Source organism: Erythranthe guttata, chromosome 13 (assembly GCF_056151865.1).
Source record: "Erythranthe guttata isolate IM_541 chromosome 13, IM_541, whole genome shotgun sequence".
NCBI lineage: Eukaryota > Viridiplantae > Streptophyta > Magnoliopsida > Lamiales > Phrymaceae > Erythranthe > Erythranthe guttata.
Genome location: NC_142545.1, coordinates 10,011,309 through 10,034,709, shown reverse-complemented (window position 1 = coordinate 10,034,709; position 23,401 = coordinate 10,011,309). Strand labels below are relative to the sequence as shown.

At 38.2% G+C, this 23,401-nt stretch overlaps 2 protein-coding genes and 1 pseudogene across 3 annotated transcripts; 2 read left to right on the top strand and 1 right to left on the bottom strand.

Moving 5' to 3' along the window:
• Positions 1-212: 212 nt before the first annotated feature.
• Positions 213-2,219, top strand: LOC148765848 (uncharacterized). Its single transcript, XM_088812377.1, has 2 exons — positions 213-885; positions 1,390-2,219. Exons 1-2 carry the CDS (start codon positions 213-215, stop codon positions 2,217-2,219), a joined length of 1,503 nt encoding a protein of 500 aa, XP_088668503.1.
• An 8,439-nt stretch (positions 2,220-10,658) lies between these two features.
• LOC148765847 (pentatricopeptide repeat-containing protein At1g15510, chloroplastic-like) lies at positions 10,659-11,361 on the top strand (annotated as a pseudogene).
• Positions 11,362-14,615: 3,254 nt separating this feature from the next.
• Positions 14,616-16,963, bottom strand: LOC105963518 (uncharacterized). 2 transcript variants are annotated; one of them, XM_088811736.1, is made up of 3 exons: positions 16,011-16,963; positions 15,041-15,712; positions 14,616-14,937 (listed from the first exon to the last, which is right to left on the bottom strand). In XM_088811736.1, the coding sequence occupies exons 1-3, from the start codon at positions 16,743-16,745 to the stop codon at positions 14,755-14,757; spliced, it is 1,590 nt and encodes a 529-aa protein (XP_088667862.1). In that variant the 5' UTR covers positions 16,746-16,963; the 3' UTR covers positions 14,616-14,754. The 2 variants fall into 2 exon arrangements, with proteins under 2 accessions (XP_088667862.1, XP_088667863.1); XM_088811737.1 differs by lacking the exon at positions 14,616-14,937 and having other exon boundaries at positions 15,032-15,712.
• Between the last annotated feature and the right edge of the window lie 6,438 nt (positions 16,964-23,401).

Sequence of the window (23,401 nt, the reverse complement as noted above, 5' to 3'; positions counted from 1 at the left end):
GGATTGCTCTATTCCCTCAAGCGCAGGTTACGCACCTGGAATACGTGGGTTCGGACCACCAGCCCCTTGAGCTCCGCATTTGTGAACTACCAGCAGCATTATCCCGCCGACGACGAAAACCTTTTCGTTTCGAAGCCATTTGGGCCCGAAAGGAGGAATGCGAGCTTATCATTAATCAGCTGTGGTTGGACAATAAAAAATCAGATCCAGTGATGACGGTTTTAGAGGCGAATGAGGGCTGCAAAGTTACTCTAATTGAGTGGAACATAACCAGGAACACACTCCTACAACGAAGAATCAAAGAGGTCCATGAGAAGCTTCATTTACTCCACACTGGTATTCAAATGGAAGAGAATAGGCAGGAGATTACGGCACTTCGAGCTGAGCTGGAAAAACTCTATGTGGATAATAACACCTACTGGCGTCAAAGAAGTCCTATTCAGTGGATGAAAGAGGGAGATTGTAACACCATTTTTTTTCACTCTAAGGCGACCTTGAGACAGAAGGCGAATCGGGGGGACAGCATTAAGGATAGTTCGGGGAATTGGAAAGACAAACCGGAGGATATCGAGCGGATAATTTCGTATTATTTTCAGCATATTTTCCGAAGTACGCACCCTGCTGAGGAAGAGATAGATGAGACGATGCAGTGTATCGAGCCACGAGTTTCGGCGACCGCCAGTCAGCTTCTATCTCGCCCATACACCGCCGATGAGGTACATCGGGCCATTTCTCAAATGGCCCCTCTCAAATCCCCCGGCCCTGATGGCCTCCTTATCCTCTTTTACACAAAATACTGGCAAATCCTAGGGTCCGATGTCACTGCATGTGTTCTTAAATTCCTGAATGATAAGATTCTCCCCCCGTCTAAACTTCACATTCATTGTATTAATCCCTAAAGTCAAGAAACCCGAAAAAGTCACTGATTATAGACCTATAAGCTTGTGCGATGTTATTTACAAAATAAGTTCTAGAGTGATAGCTAATCGCCTGAAATTGGTCCTAATGACTTGATCTCTCCTACTCAATCTGCATTCGTACCTAAACGTCTTATCACGGACAACATCCTTGTTTCTTATGAGACTAACCATTTCATTAGAACACACTCGAACAGCCGTCGGAATTATATGGCTATAAAATTAGATATTAGTAAAGCCTACGATCGAATTGAATGGCCCTTTATCCAGAAAATTCTTTCTCGCTTTGGATTGCCCTCTTCATTTATAGATTTGATTATGCTATGTATCACGTATGTCTCTTATGCTTTTCTTTTTAATGGAGCTCAGTTTGGCTCAATGCGGCCGTCGCGCGGTCTCTGACGGGGAGATCCCCTCTCTCCTTACCTTTTCATTTGTTGCTCTGAGGCTCTGATTGCCATGACTGAATGAGCTGTGCATGAGGAACAAATTCGCGGAGTGAAGATCGCTCCGACAGCTCCAGTGATCACGAACCTATGCTTCGCAGATGACACCTTGTTCTTCTGTAGTGCGGCGGAAACGGATGCTAGAGCTCTGAATGAGATTCTTGATATTTATGCAAGGATTTCGGGCCAAGAAATTAACCTTGACAAATCGACGATGGTCTTCAGCCCAACTACGCCGATGAATATTAAAATCAGAATGCATCACATTTTAGGGTTTAAGGTGGATGAGCATCATGATAAGTACCTTGGGATGCCGTGTGCCATCGGACGTACGAAACGAGAGATATTTAGTTACTTGAGAGATCGAATATGGGGCAAAACTAAAGGGTGGGGTGAGAAACAATTGTCTAGAGCGGGCAAAGAAATTATGATAAAGTCGGTTCTCCAATCCATCCCAACTTATATAATGGGTAGTTTTTTTATGCCGGGCAGCTTGATAATGGAAATTGAGTATGTTATTCGAAGATATTGGTGGGGAAACAGAAACAATAAAGGATTAGCTTGGCTATCTTGGAGGAAAATGTGCTTACCAAAGGCTGAGGGCGAGATGGGTTTTCGGGATTTGAAAAGTTTCAATCTGGCAGTTTTGGCAAAACAAGGATGGAGAATTATTTTTCATCCAGATTTACTCCTATCACGGATGCTCAAAGCAAAATACTTCCCAAATGGCGACTTCTTCTCGGCGGATATTGGCTCTCGCCCATCTAATACATGGAGGAGTATTTTAGCGGCAAGAACACACCTTAAGGCGGGCATTAGAAGGAGAATTGGGAACGGTTTTACCACAGCGATATAGGGCGATCAATGGGTAACTGAAGATGGCAACCTCAAGATCATTTCCAGAAGGCCGATACACAGCCCCTTTCCCAACAAGGTGGCAGATATCATTAACCCATCTTCCTCCTCGTGGAATGTTCCGCTTATTAGCAGATCTTCTGGCCTGTGGACTGGGATCGAATCAACTCGGTGGCACTAGGTGGAGCTTCGGTTGGGGATAGGGACATTGGGCACTATACACCACACGGCCGATTCACGGTGAGTTCGTGCTATCGTCTTATTCCTCAACGCCTGAATAGGGACATGGGGACGGTGGACTCAGGCTAGAAATCATCGGGTCAAGACACCCATGCATTTATCAGGAAGATATGGAAAATTGATATTCCTCCAAAAATTCGTATTTTCATCTGGCGAGCGTCAAACAACATCCTTCCAACGGCCTTGGAACTTTTCCGACGAAAAGTGAGCTCTTCTCCGTTTTGTCATAACTGTGGCACAACCGAGTCTTTGATGCACATTTTTACACAGTGTCGAGGCATGCAACAACTCTGGTCAGCACCACCTTTTCAAGGTTCCTATCCACAGGTGGAACTTTCTTTTGAGATGTGGCTTGAACACATTTTGGTCACTCTCCGAAGCAATTCAGTTCAATTGGCCTTGGTGGTTATGTGGAAAGCATGGGATATTAGAAATCAAGACCTCCATGGTGAAAACGAAATGAGAGTGGCAAATTTACTTGATTGGTGCTCGGCATACCTAGATCTGTTTCACCGAGCTAATGATGGGCATATGATTAGGTGTCAGCTGGATCACCCCTCCACTTGGCTTCCCCCTCCGCAAGGCACTCTTAAAGTGAACGTAGACGCAGCTTTCCCAAAAGACAAGAACTATTGCCGTACATCAATGGTGGCACGAGACTCGCAGGGTCAATGTATTTATTGGAAAGTTGAACAACATTTGGGTCGACCGAACCCGACGCATGGTGAGGCAAAGGCAGTACTCCAGGGAAATCAGGAAAGCGGCAGACAAGGCGTGGCACTCACTTATTATCGAAGGGGATAACATACAGGTGATGACAGCCCTTAAAAATGGAGGATCAAACTCTCTCTCTTTTGGAGCCGTCATATCCTTTAGTTTTATTAAAAGAATTGGTAATAGTTTGGCTAACGATTTAGCTAAACTGGATGACACTTCTTGCATGGAAAGCTTTATTCTTCCCCCTCATTTGGCTAATTAAGTCTAATAATATTTCCTCTTAAAAAAAAAATATTTAAAGTGTTTCGACTGATCTCAAATCTATTTACATTGGCACAAATATTTTTTTTAAATATGTTTATGTATCGTTACCACCATAGGATACAATATTTAGAAGAAAAAAAAAAGTAAACGAAATATTGTAATGGCCAAATAATAATTATGAGAAATATTTTGGATGTACAAGATTGAACCCCCGATTCGATTACAGTAACGTTGGTGTGGAATACGTCTCGAACGTAATATGTTAATTATTTATTTTGGACGATTGATAGGGTGAATCTCGTCCTATGTTTTTGTTTCTCTAATATCTTAAGTTATATTAGTTTTATATTATTATTAGTATTAATATTGGCGGCGGTTATATGCAAACCCATTTATTTATTAGTCCAAGACCTCCAACATAAAAATACTAATATTTACCCTTAATGAAATTTAAAACCAAATAAAAAATACAAAACATTAAAAAATAAAAAAAAATCATTTCCTTTGTGCAAGACCAAATAAAATACATAAATCCAGAAACCCCTCTTCCTTATTTCACGACTTAAAAATCTCCTCCTCTTCTCCTTCTTCTTCACAAACCCACCAAGAAACCCTACACACCAAAATTATCAAATACATACCAAACATTCACGGTGGAACCAGAAAACAATGATATAGTGGTTTACGAGGGTGGAGAACACAATGAAGTGTGTTTTAAGTTTTTAACTATTTATTTTTTATTTTGGGTCGTTTTTTTTTTTTGTAGAGAAAAAAAATCGACGATACCAACAATCGGTCTGCAAATACCGATTTTTGTTACTAAAGTCGGTAACCACATTCCGATTATTTTAATAAAAATCGGTACTTAAAACCCGATTTTTGTAGTACAAATCGGCATGACAACACCGATTTGTTTTTGTATTATCGGTATTGTCATGCCGACTTGTACTACAAAAATCGATTTTTAAGTACCGATTTTATTATCTGTGTTTTTTTAAGACCGTTTTCCCATACTTTCGTGCAGCAACCTAGGGGATTGATGGAAGATTATTTAAATGAATTATCTAACGAACAAATATTTGAGACACGGGAAGCTCTACTCGATTGGGTTAAAGGAGTTGGTAGACGTCATGGAATGGTGATAAACATTTTCGTTTCAAATACGGGATTGAAAGGGTGTAGAAGACCGTATGTTGTACTCGCATGTGAGCGTGCCAGTGAGTATCGTGGGAAGAAGAAAGCCGGTGAGGATGACCAATGAGAGGGAAAGAGGAGGACGAGTTCTAAAAAATGTAATTGTACATTTAGATTAAACGGACAAAACGAGGAAAGGATACCTATAATGTTGGGTGGAAGATAAAATAAATTGTCCTATAACTCGTATGCCTGATTATTGACGATGGTACCATGATGAAAAAACAGATGGTTGGAAGACTTCCGGTATGAAATCAAGGATTACAATGTTTAGAAAGTTAGTTGGTCAAGAAGTATCCTTGCAAGAAAACTTTATAGATTTCACATATGTACGTAAGTGAAGACGAGACGGTAAAAGATTTTTCGTGAAACAATGTAATTAATGTACATATTTTAAGATTGTTGGTAGCCTTTATTATTATTATGCCTTACTTACAATTGCTCGTAATATATATATATATATATATATATATATATATATATATATATATATATATATATATATATATATATATATATATATATATATATATATATATGCTTAATACCTCTAAAGTTGTATTGTAAGATCCAAACACCTAAGGATAGTGTGTATTACGAGTTGGAAAAAAAAATCTAAAAAGCAAAAAACCGTGAAATATCGGTACTGAAGAAGGAGCTTCATTAAAGGGGCACGCCTTTTTTTTTTGGCTTTTCCACCTTGCTCTTTTGAGCATTTTCCTTTCAATTACGGTTTGAGACGGTCGGGGGTACACTAGGAGGTTGAGGTTCCACAGCAAAATATTTAAAAAATATTAATTAACCAAATATATATTGTATTATTTAAAAAAAAAAGGAAAAAAATCCGAAAAATATCGGTATCCGAAAACCGATTTTGTACTCAATAATCGACATTAGAATGCCGATTTTGACTTGTAAAGTCGACGTTGTGTCGCCGATTTGGTTAACAAAAATCGGCATTATGAAGCCGATTTTCGTGTACAAAATTGGTCTGGGTAAACCGATTTGGGTAACCAACTAAAATAAAAAAAAACCAATTTCAATCTCAATTTTTTTTCCAAAATTGGCCAAAGCATTGCAACCCAACAAGAAATAAGCATAGATTAATGTTCATTCGTACATATTTATCAAGAATCGATGCTCGATTAATGTGGTGGTGCGGTGGTGGTAATGGTGTGGTGGGTGGGCGCTGGTCATCGCCGGTGCGGTGGAAGTCTCGCTGGTCAGCGCCGCGGCGGTCTGGCGGCGGCAGTCGTGATATTTTCTTTTTGTTTATTTTTTGTTTTTTGATTTTTTGGTCTTGAACAAATTAAAAATATGATTTATTTGTATTTTAGTATTATTTGTGGATAAGGGTATATTTGTCCTCTTTAGTTTTGATGTAATAAAATTAGATTAATTTACGGACTTGAACTAATAAACTCCTTTATGTGGGTTTGAACAAATAAAAAAATGGGCTTGCATATCCACCGCAATTAATATTAGTATTAGTATTAGTATTACTCGAGGTTGTAAATGCGGGAATTAGGTCGGAGGCGGTCATACACCGCATCATGATTAATCAGTGCGGCGGTGATAAATCAGAAATGAATTGGTTTTTAAATTTAATGTAATATATTTATAAATACTCAAAACATATATATAAATATATTTAAACATAATTGTACACAATCATTTATATATCCTAATCACATTATATAACTTTCATAATAATAAGATTATAATATAATAAAAATCCTTACAAAGTACAAATAAAACCAAAATCTTCTTCATTTAAAGGTTATGCTTGAATATTTTTTATGTATAATTGTTATTCAATTATTGTATTTCTAGTAATTATTTGAAAATGGAAAATATTGGTTTATTTATTGTAATTTTTTTTTTGTGAAATTAAGTAAAAACTACGACATGCATATAAATGTTGTTAAAATTATATTGCAAGATGCACTGGTCTGTGGTGGTAAAACTAGCCACAACATGCATATGAATCTTGTGAATGCTATATCGCAACATACGATGAATGTTGTTGTAATATAAACGACAACGCCGTTTACCACGTACTTTGCACGTTGTTATTATCCGGTTACTTTTAACAACATGTTGGTCAACCACGTGCGCTTGAATGTTGTCGAAATAGTTTGACAACGTGAGTCGCGTGTTGTTAAAAGGACCTTTTCTTGTAGTGTCATATTTAATTAAAAGCCCAACTTCCTTTTTTGGGCTAATTAAAAAAAGAAAAAAAGAAAAGAAAAACGATTTTTGACCAATTTTTTGATCCGCCTCAAAGATTTGGCCGCCTCGGACCGCCTCAAAAACCAAAACTGTAATTGGCCCCCTCCGCCTCGAAGAACAATTACATCAAAATCGTATAGGCTTCGGACTGCCTTCGCCTCGAAAACCGATTAATCGGCCGCCTCCACCGTTAGCCATGCTTATATTTTTCGGTTGCCTCTGTTTTTTACTTTTTCTCTAAGAAGATATTATTTTCACTGATATATCATATTTTCCAGCCTTATCTCACTGAAATTAAATTAAAATGTGGAAATATTTGTTCATTTGTTGACATTTTTTATCACGTAGCCGTCATATTATTTAACGTGTTCAATCTTACATTATTATCTGTAAGATCTAATGATTTGTATGTTATCAACTCACATCATTTTTTTTTTCGGATCATCACATGTATATTTTGTTATATTATGGCAAATATTTTATCATTCACCAGGCGCTACGGCGCTGAAGTAACCCACGCCATACTCCTAGGAAAAGCTCGAACGACCATTAAACAAAGGGGTACCTGTACCCGAAACCGACACAGGTGGGCAGGTAGAGAATACCTAGGGGCGCGAGACAACTCACTCTAAGGAACTCGGCAAAATAGCCCCGTAACTTCGGGAGAAGGGGTGCCCCCTCACAAAGGGGGTCGCAGTGACCAGGCCCGGGATTGAAACATAAACGTAAATTTTACTTCCATGCACTATATTAAATCGACGTTTTAAATGTTATTTTTTTTATTTAATCATTCAACTAAAATCAATCGCATTATAATATATTTCATCTCAAATAAAAAATATGTTTACAATTTCGATAATATTATAAGCAACACACATTCTCTCTATTTAATTAGTAGTACACAAAATTTAAATAATTATACTAAAAACTTTATTCATAATAATTTGCAATATTTAATTACAGCCAATCATAAAAAAAATATGAGCTAATTTAGAAAAATAAAACCTAATTAATTATTTTAATAGAAATTAATTTACGATTAGGACTATAGTATTAGGATTAGCATAATTAGCATTAACATTCACATTAGTATTAGCATTGACATTAGCATTAGCATTAACATTAACATTAACATTAGCATTAGCATTAGCATAGCATTAGCATTAGCAATAGTATTAACATTAGCATCAGCATTAGCATTAACATTAGCATTAGCATTAGCATTATCATTAGCATTAATATTAGTATTAGTATTATATTAACATTAACATTAGCGTTATTATGAATATTAGCATTAGCATTAGCGTATTTGCATTAGTATTATATTAGCAGTATTTGCATTAGTATTATATTAGCATATTGCATATTAGTATTAACATTAGCATTAGCATAATAGTATTATTTTAATATTAGTATTAGCATTTTTATAGAAATTGGGAACCCAGCTCGAAATGTTTAACATGTATATTCGGACAGATTCGGAGATGGCAACCAAGATGATAACAAGGGAAGATTCCGTTTTATTCGTGAAGTGACTCACAATTGACAGATTGTTTTCATGTTAAGTATCCTCCCTCGAGTATAAGTATTTAGTATTAGTGTTAGCATTAGTATTAGTATTAGTATTAGCGTTAGTATTAGCGTTAGTATTAGTAATCGTATTCGTATTAGTATTAGTATTAATTAGTATTAGTATTAGTATTAGTATTAGTATTAGTATTAGTATTAGTATTAGTATTGACATTGGTATTAGTATGAGATAACGTGTTATTCATCCTATATCGATAGATTTGACTGTAGCATTGAGTTCAATTGTACCAACATTCAGATTAATGTGCAAGAGTGGTGCATTGCTTTGATTGCAGTCTTGGAGTTGGTTGTTGCATTTCGACTTGAACGATGTTTAGAACATTGTCAGTTTATATTTATGTACAGGGGCGAGTCCACCCTTGGGCAATGGTGGATTCAAGCCCATCCTTAATTAATAATTTTCCCCTATATTCCTGAATATCTATTTAGCCACCCAATTTTATTAATTTGTCTGCACAAAATATTTAGTAATGCAAAAAAGTTCCATTTTTTTATTAATTAGCCCACTCAAAATTCATTTAATGCAAAAACCCCAATTTTTATTAAGTGGCCCACCAAAATTTTCTGAATTTTTAGGCAAATATTGGATACTTGAAGCGATAACATGGTTTGTGGTTATTAGCAATGGTAAGTGCTTGGTTTTAATTAAAACAAATTGGGTTGAAATTTGGAGGAAATAGTTTCCTTTTGATTAAAAAAAACAGATATTTGTTTCTAATTTATTGACCCAATATATCGGTTTGACCCGCCTCAGACCGCCACAAACCGCCTCACTGTTCAAAAACCAATTTTGCAAACCACCTCACTAATATCTTAAAGATTTACGACCGACCGATATGGTGGCCGATATATCAGCCGCCACGACATATATTTAGAACACTGATATATAAACACGCACAACAAATTGAGGGTAAAAGCGTCCGAAAAAAAATGAAACAATAAAAAAATCAACTATAAATAAGAAACCAACATGTGACGTCATCATGGACTAACATATTGTGACCGGATGGGACATTTTGTTATATTTTATAGTTCAAAGGGATCTTTGTGACAAACCTCATAGTTAAGGGGTGCAAAGTGCAAACTGTATTTTCCTCTTTTTCTCATTGGGGTTGTCTAGGGTCCGAGAAGTTGACCGTAAAATATTTAATAGAGCGTATAAAGTAATTAACTTTTAATCTCATCCATTAATTTTATAGTACGACCCAGTACGAGTCAGTACGATACTAGTATTTGGTACGAACCCAGTAAAAACACATCGTACCCCATCATACACACATCGTACTTTGCTAAAATTACTTAATTAACCTTCAATTTTAAATCAATGAATTAAATTTCCAGTAAAAAAACTATTATAATAGTCAGATCAATTAACATATAATACACGATAAAAAAAAAAAAAACTCAAATGTTCTTCCCAAAATAAAAAATCAAAAAATCTGCGGATCGAAATTAAGCAAAAATCGAAGTCTTCGGGCTGCTTCATCTTCTCGTTCCTTTTACAACTAAGATCATATGGAAATATTCAATATTGTCTTGAACCCTTTCAATCTTTTCTGATGGCCGTTGTGAAATATGGTGTATTTTAGAGGTCATGAACCCCAAATCGCTGTTCTTGCGATTTTGTAAATCGAAGCTGAGGTTTGAGGAACCATGGGAAAGGGTTGAATTCTGAAAAGTGTGTTGAGGAAGGTGAAATATAGGCAGCCAAAGTGTTCGAGTAAATGCCTCATAGAGCGATGTGGTTAGCGCTGGAATTTGTGACCACAAACTGTTCGATAAGGTTACCAAGAGACACACAGCTCATCAGGCCTCACCGAACGGCAAAGCCCACATTTCTTTAAATATGGTAGACCTTGTCGAATCTTTCAAACATAAGGATATTCCAAGATCATGGTCGTTTAGAATATTCAGTTTGGTCAGGGAAAACACGTCTGAGGAGGCCATAGGTTTATTCAAAGCGATGCTCGTCTCAGCAGAAAGGCCAAAATTTTGTGACTGTCTTAAGTGTGATAAAGGTTGTCGGTTCAATAGGCTCCAAAGATTTGGCATGTGGGATTCATGGATATTCAATAAAGATGGGTTTAATTGATTCACAGGTGGCAATAGTGACTGCACTTGTTGGTGTTTACTCTTGTTGGGATATTAGGACTGCATGGAAATTATTTCATCGGACACGACGACAGGTAATGAAGATGTGGTTTTGTGCAGTATAATGGCAACAATAAGGAATATTTCGAAACCTTAAAATTATTTAATAAAATGATTCTTTGTGGTTATTCTACCAAAATATCACTTTATTGTCGTACGATTTTGTGGAATTCACTTCTCTATATGAATTCCAAATGCAGGGATTTAGAGGCAGCACTTCGGGTTTTCAAGCATATGATGAACAAAGATATGGTTTCTCGGAGGATCATGATACATGGCTGTGTCGTAAATAATAGGCCAAAGAAAACATTGAAAATCTTTCTCGAGTTGCGAGCTTACAGTGAAAAAATATTAGACATGCAAGAAGTAATCGGAGCGTATTCGCAATTGGATGAGAATTATATCAGGCATGTATTTCACAGTGTTGTACTTGAAATGGGATTTGCTGCATTTGTTACTGTGATAACTGAGCTTCTTCAATTGTATATGAAATTTTGGTGATATTGAATCGGCTAGGAATATCTTTTTTATCATCTTAAACAAAAAGATCTAATTGCAATGAGTGTGATGGTTGCAGTTTATGCTCAAAGTACGCAACCTAACAACGCCTTGATGTATTAAGACATATGCAATCTGCTGACCAAAAGCCTAACGAGTTCACATTTGTTACTTTAATACTAGTTTGTACTGCACTCGACGCTATAGAATTAGGCGACAATGTACACTCTCAGATAACAACGCCTTTTAGAAAATAATGGGAAATATTGAAAATTAAAATCGGCTCGGGAATTAGTTACATCAACGAGTATTCATCACAAATAATTCTTTTTTTTCTCTATTATCCACCGAAACTCATTACAGAAAACCCCAAAAGAGGGTAAGAAATGTAATAAAAAAAGATTTCCTATTAAGACTAGAATTCCTGGAATAGCAAATTTGCCCCCAGAATGGGCTGGATTCTGGATATGAGAAAACCCAAAATATCCAATCAGCTTCAACTTCTCCAGCGGTCATCTTCGACAAAAATTTGGGGAGCCCAAAACCGATACTTGTCTTGATACTTCCTCAATCTTCCAACAAAACCGAAATTGAACCAAACCAACACGATCTTCAAAAATTATTCTTTGCAAAGAATAGAATTCCTCATACGAAAACGCTGCCTACGGACGAAAAGACCATGTGCCAAATGAGTCTATGTTGTAAGACTGATGCAGGGAGATCATTTTGCTGGAAAAAAAAAAAAAACTTGATGATGAATGTGATTATGAGCATAATCCGCTAGGCAATCGGCCACCATGTTTTGCTCCCGAAAACATAATGAAGACTAAACGTCTTGTGCATTAAGTCCTTAAAATCTCGCCTAGCATATTCCAAATTCCAATAGAGTTTTTGCTCTCCTTGCAAAGCACGAACAACCAATTGAGAATCAATTATTCCAACAAATATAAAACATAAATACAATTTATTAATATTTTGATAAAAATAATTCTTAAATTACACAAGTACAACTTGTGTTACAAATTAGTGGTGGAAATTGGAACGAAAACGACTATTATATTTTACTTTTAAGAACATACATCTGGTAAAAACAACAATTATATTTTAAAAACATACATCTAGTAAAAACAAAACAAACATACATGTGGTAAAAACAAATATATTCAATTATATATATTTGATTCATTGAGATTCTTTTGATGAAACATATAATTTTGTTTCACTACACACAATAATTAGACGAAACACAATTATAAAAGAACTTGTGCAATTTTTGAATTAGATAATCAAAACGATAAATCAAAACCCTACTCCTTTAGTTTCTTGTTTTCCTTTTTCCACAGAGAAGAAAAAGATTGTACCTTGGATGATGAGAGAGGATCATTTTGTTCTTAGAGGAGGAAAGATCGATGACGATGATGATGATTTTGAAAAAAACGAATAGGGAGATTAGGGTAAAAGATTGTGAAAGAATGATTAGATTCTTTAATTACGTTTTTAAATTATTGATTATTTAATTATATTTTTAAGTTTAATTAAAAAGGGGTTTTATGTAATTTAATAATAACATAGGTATCGTACTTTTTTTTACTGGGTACGTACCAATCATATGTGGCGCATTCTCATTGGTAGATTACGTTCCGAGAAGTACGGCCCTCTCGGACCCTAGACAACCCCTTTTCTCATTCGCCTCTCTACTTTTACATTTGATATAATTACTGTTATATTATTTTCATAATTTAAAGGCGGCGTAAGATATAAGTCACTGGTGACAAGACTAATTAGAACTAAATGACAATTCAAACTAAATCTTTGTTTCATATCCGCTATTAAATTCATTTAAAAAATGCCCTTCCACTCACAAATTCGAAATTTGCATTTAGTAAAATTCAAACTGCATTTATCATTTTTTATTATGCGTTTAATATCTTATTTTTTCATCTAACATATTTTATTTTATTATAATAGACTTTGTCGTCTTTATTTTTTCGTTTCTTACTCTAGCATTTTTTTACATTATTATAAGCAGCTTCATTTTTTTTTATTTTTTTAACATTTTACTGAAAATTACTTTTTTTTCGTTTTTGTTAAATAAAACAGCAGATTTTAAAATACTATGGTGTACTATGGTATACTATAATTTACTGATATTGAAAATGTGAATGTTTTAAAAAAAAAATCGGTCGTAGTCGACTATAGACACCTATAAGAACCATAGTAGTTCGTGGTCACATACTCTTGAATCCCTAGCTCACATTTTGAACCCTAGTCGCTACCCATTCGTATAGACTCATAGTAATTCATAGACACCCGTAGTCATTTGCACTCATCCAATATGAAACCCTAGATCCCCCACCACCACCACCTCCACCTCCACCTCCGTCCTCTTCTTCTATGTCTCACTTTCCATCTTAATTAGGTTTCCCCTTTTCGAAACCCAACATCAAATTCTAACAAAAAATACTGTCATCATCGAAGAAAACCACCACCGACGCCAGCGAACAAAACCGTCGCCGCTCCCACCGACCAAAACCACCATCTCTCACCGCCAAGCAACCAAAACCGCTGTCGCCTCGAACGACCAAAACCACTGCCGCCCCTAGCGACCAAAACCACCGCCGCCCCCAACGACCAAAACCACCGCCGCCCGCCGCCCCTAGCGATCAAAATCACCGCCGCCCCCAGCAACCAAAACCACCGCTGCTCGCCATCCCTAGTGATCAAAACCACCGCCGCCCCCAGCGACCAACGCCGCCCGCCGCCCCTAGCGATCAAAATCACCGCCGCCCCCAGCAACCAAAACCACCGCTGCTCGCCATCCCTAGTGATCAAAACCACCGCCGCCCCCAGCGACCAACGCCGCCCGCCGCCTGCCGCCCCCACACCAAGATCCGATCTAAAATTCTCCTACAACTAATACCTCCAAGTCAATGAAAATAGAGAAAGAGAGAGATAGAGAGAAGGAGAGAGGAAGGGTTGGATCAATGAAGAAAAAGAGAGAAAAAAGGCCATGGTGGGGGTGATGGAAAATTGAAAAAAGAGAGAAAATGGTGGCGGCGGATGAGAGAGGGGGAGAGAGAGAGAGAAATAGAGAAATAAAAAGAGAGAAGGAAATGTTGATTTTTATTAGGTCTAATAAGGATATTTTGGGTTAAATAAAAATAAAAGAATGTTGGTAAATTTTATTTTCAACTAAGGATTTAATTAAAATATTCTATTTGAGGTTGTCTATCCCATCTAATTAGATTTGGTTTGAGGGGTGTCTTAGCTTGTTCAAAATTGTTTTCAAGTGCATGAAATAACCTTTTAACTAGTAGTAACAGTTTTCACAAGTTTGGATTCTATCAATTTACTAAATATTAATCTAGTGAAAAGAAAATTTAACGCCTAGTCGTGGAGTCTGGGTCGGGAGAAATATTATTTAAACGAAATTATTAATTTATCAATTTATCAAGGTTTTGTTGTAAAAGATGTTGGGAAATAATTGGAAAACTAACGACAAAGAAAATATTGATAGATTGTGGTCATTAAATATAGGAAGCAATAAAAGTAAAGTTCCAATGAATAAAATAATATGCAACTTCAAGCCAGTTGAAGAGCGTCAACTGAGCTGTAGTAGAAAAGAGCAAAAAGAGCTTTCAAATATAAAACTAGAACTTCATATATGATGGATTGAAGCACGGAAAAATCTTGTCGATGAAGCTGTAGCGAGGCCGACGATTTTGACTAACATCAGTGTCCTTGCTTGGTTGTTTCATGAACATGCCATCGATCTTCAGTCCATCGGTTAGAGCAGAAGTCGATGTAACAGATGCCTTCAATATGCTTAAACCCTACACCACAAAGAATTAGTACGCGTACGCTCAACACATACGCATGTGTCATAATACATAAAATATATACTAATAAGAAATAAAAAATTTCAAGTTACATTACCTCGTCCAGCCCAATTTGAAGCTCCATTTCCTTGATATCAGATAACGGGACGTTAAGGGATTCGATAACGGAAACAGCTGAAGCCATACAGAAAGGTGTCACAGTCAAATCATCAGTAATCTTGTACAATTTCCGTCCCTTGACATATTTCCCCTGCCCTGTCTCGAAATTGAAAGAAGAAAACTTTGTCACACCCGTTAAGTTATAACAGGTAGCATATAGCCTTTGTTCACTCAGAGGAAAAATCGGGTTTTTGGAAATATATCCATGATGTAGCTTAGGATTCATTAGCATCTTTTTAGTATCTGCACTCGCTAGAGACTTGTGGTCCATAAGATCTGCTACACTGCGGTGCAAATTGTCTATACTCTTAAGACAAGTGTTACTTCCCAAAAGGTGCTCAACTCCTCCTAGTGGGATGGCCAGAAAAATAAATAGAAAATCTACGAAATCATCCTCAGCTTGAGCAAACAATAACTTATTGGTAGATTTTTGTAAAATCACTTTTAAATTCATCTTCTTGGATCTAGCATTTGCTTTCGTCGCAATCCGCTCAAGTGAAAATCCCGGTTCATATTTTGTTCGAGCGTAGTTGTAGATCTGGTTTTTGTTGAGTATGATATCGGTTAGCGGAGTATGGGATAGTAACGAGGCCTTGAGCAAATCCATAATCTAATATAGACAAGGAAATATTTGTCATTCGATTGAGATAGTAATATCTAGCAAATAAAATATGTAATTTTGATCGCGTAATATAATCATAGTATTATTAATGCTAAGTTTATGATTTTTAAAACGGCCAAGTAAAATTCGTCAATTGCATCATAAAATAAAAAAAGAATAGGACAAAAAATTACTACATTTACAAAATTATTGCATGTAAAATTGAAGCGTGACAACTAAGAGGACGAAATCCCTAAATACGCATGTTTGCCCCTTAAAACAAACACAAAATAGTTAAAACACTAACCTCATTAAATCCAAACGTCACATTCAATAGCTCTGCGCCATAGGTGTCTGCAATGCCGAAACTTTTGAGAGTTTGCACGAAACCCGTCGTATTAGGAAGTATCCGAAGATCGTCAGAGATTATTAAAGACTCTGAATTTCTGATAAAAACTCCGTCCTTACAATCATTAGGTTTAGGCATCTTTTGACATGCGAAAGACACAGTTTTGTTGGTAAATTTACCAACAACTCCATCATCATTAGCTCGAGACTCGTTTTGAACTACTTCTCTTATCATTTTTTCTCCACAGCAGAAGCATCTAACAGTATCATAATAAATGCTTAAACATAGAAAACCGTAATTGGATTTACAATTCAAGTTTTTACAAGTGAAGTATTCGATGGGCTTAGTTTCACTTATATCAAGTTTTAGTTTAAGACACTTGGCTTTGCTTTCGAACGAACTTGTCGGATCGAGAAGAACCTCCTTACAACCCTTAGTCAAGAAACATTCGTTTTCAAGATTTGCTAAGCCGTTATATAAAGTGGTTAAGCTTCCAATACTAATAGCCTCTTCTTCTTCTTCTCCATAGTGTTTCTTCAGAATCCTAATAATCGTTCCCAATGGAAGTGTCAGAAAACTCAGTAAAACGTCGGCGAAATCGCTGTCGACTTCCGCAAATAGTACTTTCGTTTTCTTTTTATTGACAACAACTTTTAAAGAGAACTGAAAATACTCCTCGTCACCGGTGACCATTATGTTAATGTACAGGACCAGAAATAAGAAAATAAAGATGAAAATTCCAATAAACTAGATGATGCTATATATAATTGCTAGGGAAAGTGTTTAGAGTTTCTTGGAATCCTTCGTACGTGTGGATATGTTGTTCTGTATAGGAAGAATTCCTTTTAACATAAACATCACAGGATCAATAATACCCTTTAAATTCATAAATTTTGAAATTTATAAATTTACCCCAGTGATGTACATGGGCCAAAAATATGATGAGGCCCAAAAATTATAACTATAATATTTGGGCCCAATTATCAATTAAAAGCCCGAGGTTACATTCCAGGCCCATAGTAAGATTCTGTATATAAATGCTTTACGTTTATTGGGAAAAGGTAATTTTATATATTTTCGAAAGACATTAGAATATTTTCTTCTCGTATTTTCTCTGACATTCTTCTCTTGGAATTTGGACTGACTTAAGCATCGGAGGGTTTTCGCCGGAACCAAGCTCCGGCACCCTAACGTATATTTTTCTTACGCAGGAAACACCTAATCCATCAAATCGAAGAAGATCATCATTAAGCCGTATCGATTCCTAAGTATTCGTTGCAGGTTTAATTTGAGGTGATTCGAGTTAACTTATTGTTGGCCGCATCATTTTTGGCGCCGTCTGTGGGAAACCGCGGTGTTTCTGCGTCAAGAAATGCAAACTCGATCGAAGAATATCATCGGTGCCAGCGGTGAGGATGGACAATCCACTCATGATCAGCCACGAGTTGTGGAAGCTCAAGAGCAACCACCTCCGATCGTTTCCGCTGATATTGTACCGTTCACAATTACACCGGAGTCGCTCCGCACGATGATGGAAGAAATTACAAAGAAGGCGGCTGAGGAAGCTGTAGCGAAATTTATGACTTCCCATAATGGCGTGGAACGTACATCTCCGAGTCGCGCTTCACAGTCGCATAGTCGAACTGGGTCACCTAAGAAAACAGTACTATCCGTATCTAGAAGACACTCCAGGCACCCGACAAATTCGCATGAAGAGGCTGGAAGTCAAGCTTCTCAACCGGAAGAGGAAGAGGGAATTCTTCCTAAGCGAAAAACGCCCAAACCGCCAAATACTCAGCGACCGACTGGACAACAAGATTCAAGTATTCCAATTACAACCACATTGCCTTATGTTGCCGCTTCTATTGCTGAAGGAAGCCTCCAAGGAATTTTGCCAGCTCGGAAAAGTCCTTTTTCTACAGCTATTTTGGCCGAGGCGCTACCTGTAGGTGCGAAGATTCCACAACTTCCAGACTATGAGGGAACTGGCGATCCGCACGACCACTTGGACAAGTTCGTAGCTAAAGCGGACCTATACGGTCTAAGTGATGCTGCATATTGCAAAATTTTCCGAACAACCCTATCGGGAAATGCTTTGAAGTGGTTCAATCAGCTTCCTGCAGGTACCGTTGAAAGTATGGAGCAACTAACTCATAAGTTCCTTGACCAATTCTCCATCAACAGAAAGTATCCAAGAACGCCAGCTTATTTATTTACTATTATTCAACAAGAGCATGAATCGTTGAGAGAATATGTGCAACGTTTCTCACAAGCTGTACAGGAAATCCCGGCTATTGACCATGCTGTTTTGGCGGGTATAATTCAACAAAATTTACTGCATAGGCGCTTCAGAGAATCTATTGCAGGAAGACCGCCACGCAATCTTGTCGAGTTACTAGACAGGGCGGATAAATATATTCGTATTGAAGAGACAATGAGCTTGACCCAGAAGAAGCGCAAACGTGAAGAGGGGCGACGTGAGATGCCCAAGAAAGAGGAACGACGTGTTACTCATCATAGAATTCAACAATTCACACCCCTTAATGCGCGGCTCAGTGAGGTGCTTGTTATAGTGCAACAAAAAGGTTTGGTCCAACCTCCAAGGCCCATGAAAGAGAGTGCGAAAAGGGAGAAGTCGAATAAATTTTGTCGTTTTCATCGCGACAAAGGGCACGATACAGAGGATTGTTTCAATTTAAAACAAGAAATTGAGAGATTAATACAACGAGGTTATTTAAGAGAATTTGTAACTAAGCAGCGCGACCGTCAACAGGAAGAAAGAGGACGAGATGGTCGAAATCACGAGCAACTAAGAGGTCGCCAGGAAGGAGGGCGTCAACATGGACATCATGAGGATAACTTACCTACAGCTGGAACCATAAACGTGATTTCAGAAGGTCCTTCTTGTGGCGATTCAAGAAATGCCAGACAAGCTTTATTGCGAAAGGCTAAGAATACCCATCTTATCCCAAATGGTGCATCTCCCCCGAGTTGGGCGGAATCAGTTTTTCAAGTGCAATCAGATGGCCAAGGTTTGACATTTGGTGATTTTGATTTAGAAGGAAGCCAACGAGAGGAACATAATGATGCGCTTGTGATTTCAGCATCATTATCCAACTTTTGGGTGCGCAAAATATTGGTCGACGGTGGTAGCTCTGCTGATATTATCTTCTATGATGTTTTCCAGCAGTTGGGAATCGCTGACGCCCAACTTGCACCAGTCAAAACCCCTCTTATCGGATTCACAGGTGAAGTTGTGGAAGCGCTCGGACAAATCACATTACCTCTTTCCCTGGGGACATTTCCCAGAAGAGTAACTCGCATAGTGAAATTCTTGGTAGTTAAGTCGTCATCGACCTACAACGTGATTTTAGGGAGACCAAGCATTCATCAATTTAAAGCAGTGGCTTCAACGTATCATATGAAATTGAAATTCCCGACTCCCCAAGGAATCGGTGAGGAAGTTGGAGAGCACCGCATCGCGAGAGAATGCTATGCTAATACTATTCAAAGAACGATGGGACCTTTGAAACGGCAGAGTGGGCGAGGCGGCGTATCTTTGTAAAGAGAAGTTAGCCCGTTCATCAACAGATGAAGAAATGCATGTTATTGAAAATCAACCTGACAAAGACACGCGACTGGCGGCAGCTGAAACGCTAAAAACAGTTGAAGTGGTACCAGGAGATCCATCTAAAGTGACCAGAATTGGAGCTGACTTAGCGCCTGAGATGGAAGAAGCAATTATTGCCTTTTTGCGGAGAAATTCCGATGTTTTTGCCTGGGGCAGAGAAAATCTACCGGGAATACCTGAAGAGTTTGTTATGCATCATTTAGATGTAGATCCTAGCGCAAGACCAGTCAAGCAAAAGAAAAGAGCTTTTGGGCCAGTTAGGAGTCAACATATCAAGGAGAAAGTTAACAAATTGAAGGATTCCAAATATATACGACCTGTCCGATATCCAGAATGGCTCGCTAATGTTGTCCTGGTAGAAAAAAAAGGAGGCAAGTGGAGGTTATGTGTGGATTTTACAGATTTGAATAAAGCTTGTCCAAAAGATCCATATCCTCTACCAAGAATCGATTTATTGGTAGATTCAACATCAGGCTGCGAGTTGCTGAGTTTCCTTGATGCTTATCAAGGATATAACCAAATAAGGTTGGCCCCGAAAGACCAGGAAAAAGCAAGTTTTGTAACTGACCAAGGAATCTTTTGCTACGAGGTAATGCCCTTCGGACTGAAGAACGCTGGAGCCACTTACCAACGCCTTGTCAACTCAATGTTTGATGGCATGCTGGGACGCAACATGGAAGCCTATATAGATGACATGTTAATTAAGAGTGTTATCTCCTCAAAGCATACTGAGGATCTAGAGGAGTGTTTCACTATTTTGAGAAAGTATCGAATGAGGCTCAATCCTGAGAAGTGTACATTCGGAGTCAAAGGAGAAAAGTTTTTGGGTTATCTAATTTCGCAACGAGGAATAGAGGCCAATCCGGAAAAGATAGAAGCTATCATGAAAATGTCGCCTCCTCGGACTTTAAAACAAGTGCAGGAACTGACAGGACGGATGGCTGCTCTCAATCGGTTTTTATCTCGATCAACCGAAAAAGGACTGCCGTTTTTCAAAATTCTTCGTCAAGGGAAGCATTTCCATTGGTCCGATGAATGTCAGCAAGCATTTGAAGATTTGAAGAATTATTTGAGTTCGCCACCCTTATTGATTAAGCCAGAGACGGGAGATATATTGTCCATTTATCTAGCTGTAGCAGCAGAAGCAGTAAGCGCTGTTCTTGTAAAGCAAGTAAATCGTGAACACCATCCAGTATACTACATCAGCCGAGCGCTGCAAGGAGCTGAGCAACGCTATAGCAATATGGAGAAGCTGGTTTTTGCTTTAGTAACGGCTGCTCCAAAATTACGCCCGTACTTCCAATCTCATCATGTAGTGGTTTTATCCAACCACCCTTTGAAGCATATATTGTCAAGTTCCGAAGCGTCGGGAAGAATGGTCAAGTGGGCTGTTGAGTTAAGCCAATATGGATTGGAGTATAACTCTCGTCCAGCGATAAAAGCTCAAGTTTTAGCAGATTTCCTCGTTGAGATGGCAGGATTTGAAGAAAGCAATTCGACTCCTGCCTGGCTAGCTTATGTGGATGGCTCTTCTATCATCGGTGGAAGTGGAATTGGCATAGTCTTGGAGAGTTCGCAGGGAGATAAAATCGAATATGCGATCAAGCTCGATTTCCACGCTTCAAATTACGAGGCAGAATACGAAGCTTTTATAGCAGGGATCCGTTTATCCCTAGCTGCTGGAGCCCGAAAGCTAGTTATACATAGTGATTCGCAACTTGTGGTGAATCAAGTCTCGGGAGTTTATGATGCAAAAGAAGAAAAGATGGCGAAATACCTTGCTATAGTCAAAAAGTTACTAACGCGGCTTGAAGATTGTGAAGTCAAGCAAATTCCGCGAGCCGCCAATGAAGGAGCAGACAGTTTATCCAAACTCGCCAGTTCAATGTCTAATATTAATAGCCGGCGGATTACTTTTTTAGTTTTTGCCAGGTCGGAAATTGACACTTTAGATGTAGTGATGTGCAATGAGGCTGCTGAACCAACATGGAAAGATGAGTTGGTGCGATACCTAACACTAGGTGAACTCCCATCTGACCAGTCCCAAGCACGTAAAATATGCACTCGAGCCGCTCATTTCACTATGGTGGATGATGAGTTATATAAAAGAGGTTTCACTCAACCATTTCTGAAGTGTTTGACGCCACAAGCAGCGGACTACGTACTTCGAGAGATTCATGAAGGTATTTGCGGTAATCATCTCGGAGGGAAAACGTTGGCAGGAAAGGCACTTCGTCAAGGGTACTTTTGGCCTACCATGCTCCAAGATGCAAAGGAGTTGGTTAAAAAGTGCATTGCATGTCAATTACACGCCAACATAGCCCATCAACCGGCCGCATTGCTTCAACCGATGGAGTGTCCCATACCTTTTGCACAATGGGGTATTGATTTGATAGGCTCATTTCCAGTGGCTACAGGTCAAAGGAAGTTTCTCATCGTTGCAGTTGACTATTTTACAAAGTGGGTAGAGGCTGAACCGCTCGCAAAAATTTCTGAAAAAGAAGTTATCAATTTTTTATGGAAAAATGTTGTTTGCAGATTCGGTGTACCACGTGCATTAATATCAGATAACGGAACGCAGTTCGCCGGTTCAAAGTTGAAAGATTGGTGTGAAGGCTTGCACATCAAGCATTTTTTTACCTCAGTATATAATCCACAGGCTAATGGGCAAACTGAGGTGACCAATCGTACTATACTGCAACATTTGAAGACTCGACTTGGAAATGCAAAAGGGAGGTGGGTAGAAGAACTTCATAATGTGCTTTGGGCATACCGTACCACTCCCAGATCTGCAACTGGTGAGTCACCTTTTTCTTTAGCGTATGGAACCGAGGCGTTCGTCCCAGTCGAGATTGGAGAACCTTCTTGGAGAGCAAGATACTACGAAGTGCAGAATAACGAGGTGGCTATGAGAGTCAATTTAGACCTTCTTGGTGAATTACGAGAGGGTGCAACAGCTCGAATTCAGAATTATAAGGTTCGCATGGCTCGTGCTTACAACGCCAGGGTACGATCACGGACGTTTCAAGTTGGTGACTTAGTAGTACGCAGAGCTGACCTTTCACGGCCTATTGGCAAGTTAGATGCAAAATGGGAAGGGCCCTACAAAATAGTGGAAATAGCCAATCCTAGTGCATATCGTCTACAACATCTTGACGGGCGAACGATTCCTCGCACTTGGAACATTATCAATTTAAAGCGTTTCTTTCCATAGATTCGGAAGTTTTTACTATGTACAGTTTTTATGTGGAAGACTTTCTTTTTCTTCTTCTTTTTTATGCATTTTTCTTTCGCTTGATGTAAGAAGGGGTACTCTTTTCCTTGTTTTGGCCAACAAGGTTTTTAATGAGGCCCCTATGATCGTTCCATGTCTTAATGCAACAGACATCTTTTTTCGGCCAACGATTTTTGTGTGAGCTGTTTTCTTTTGAGTTATCTCGATACTTAAGATGACATATCTACATCACCTAACATCACTTCTGAATCATGATTTGTTCGCCACCTAAAAGGTTATCCTAGGTGGTTCAAGAACATTAACCCACCTAAAAGGTTATCCTAGGTGGTTCAAGAACATTAACAAGGAATTCAAAAACTCAACCTAATACAAGGAGTGACACTTCACTCGATAATGGGTTCAAGAGTTTTCCTTGATTAGGGAGACTGATCACCTCTCTAATAAACATAAAAGTACAAAACAAGCAATTTTCGGGACTTAAAG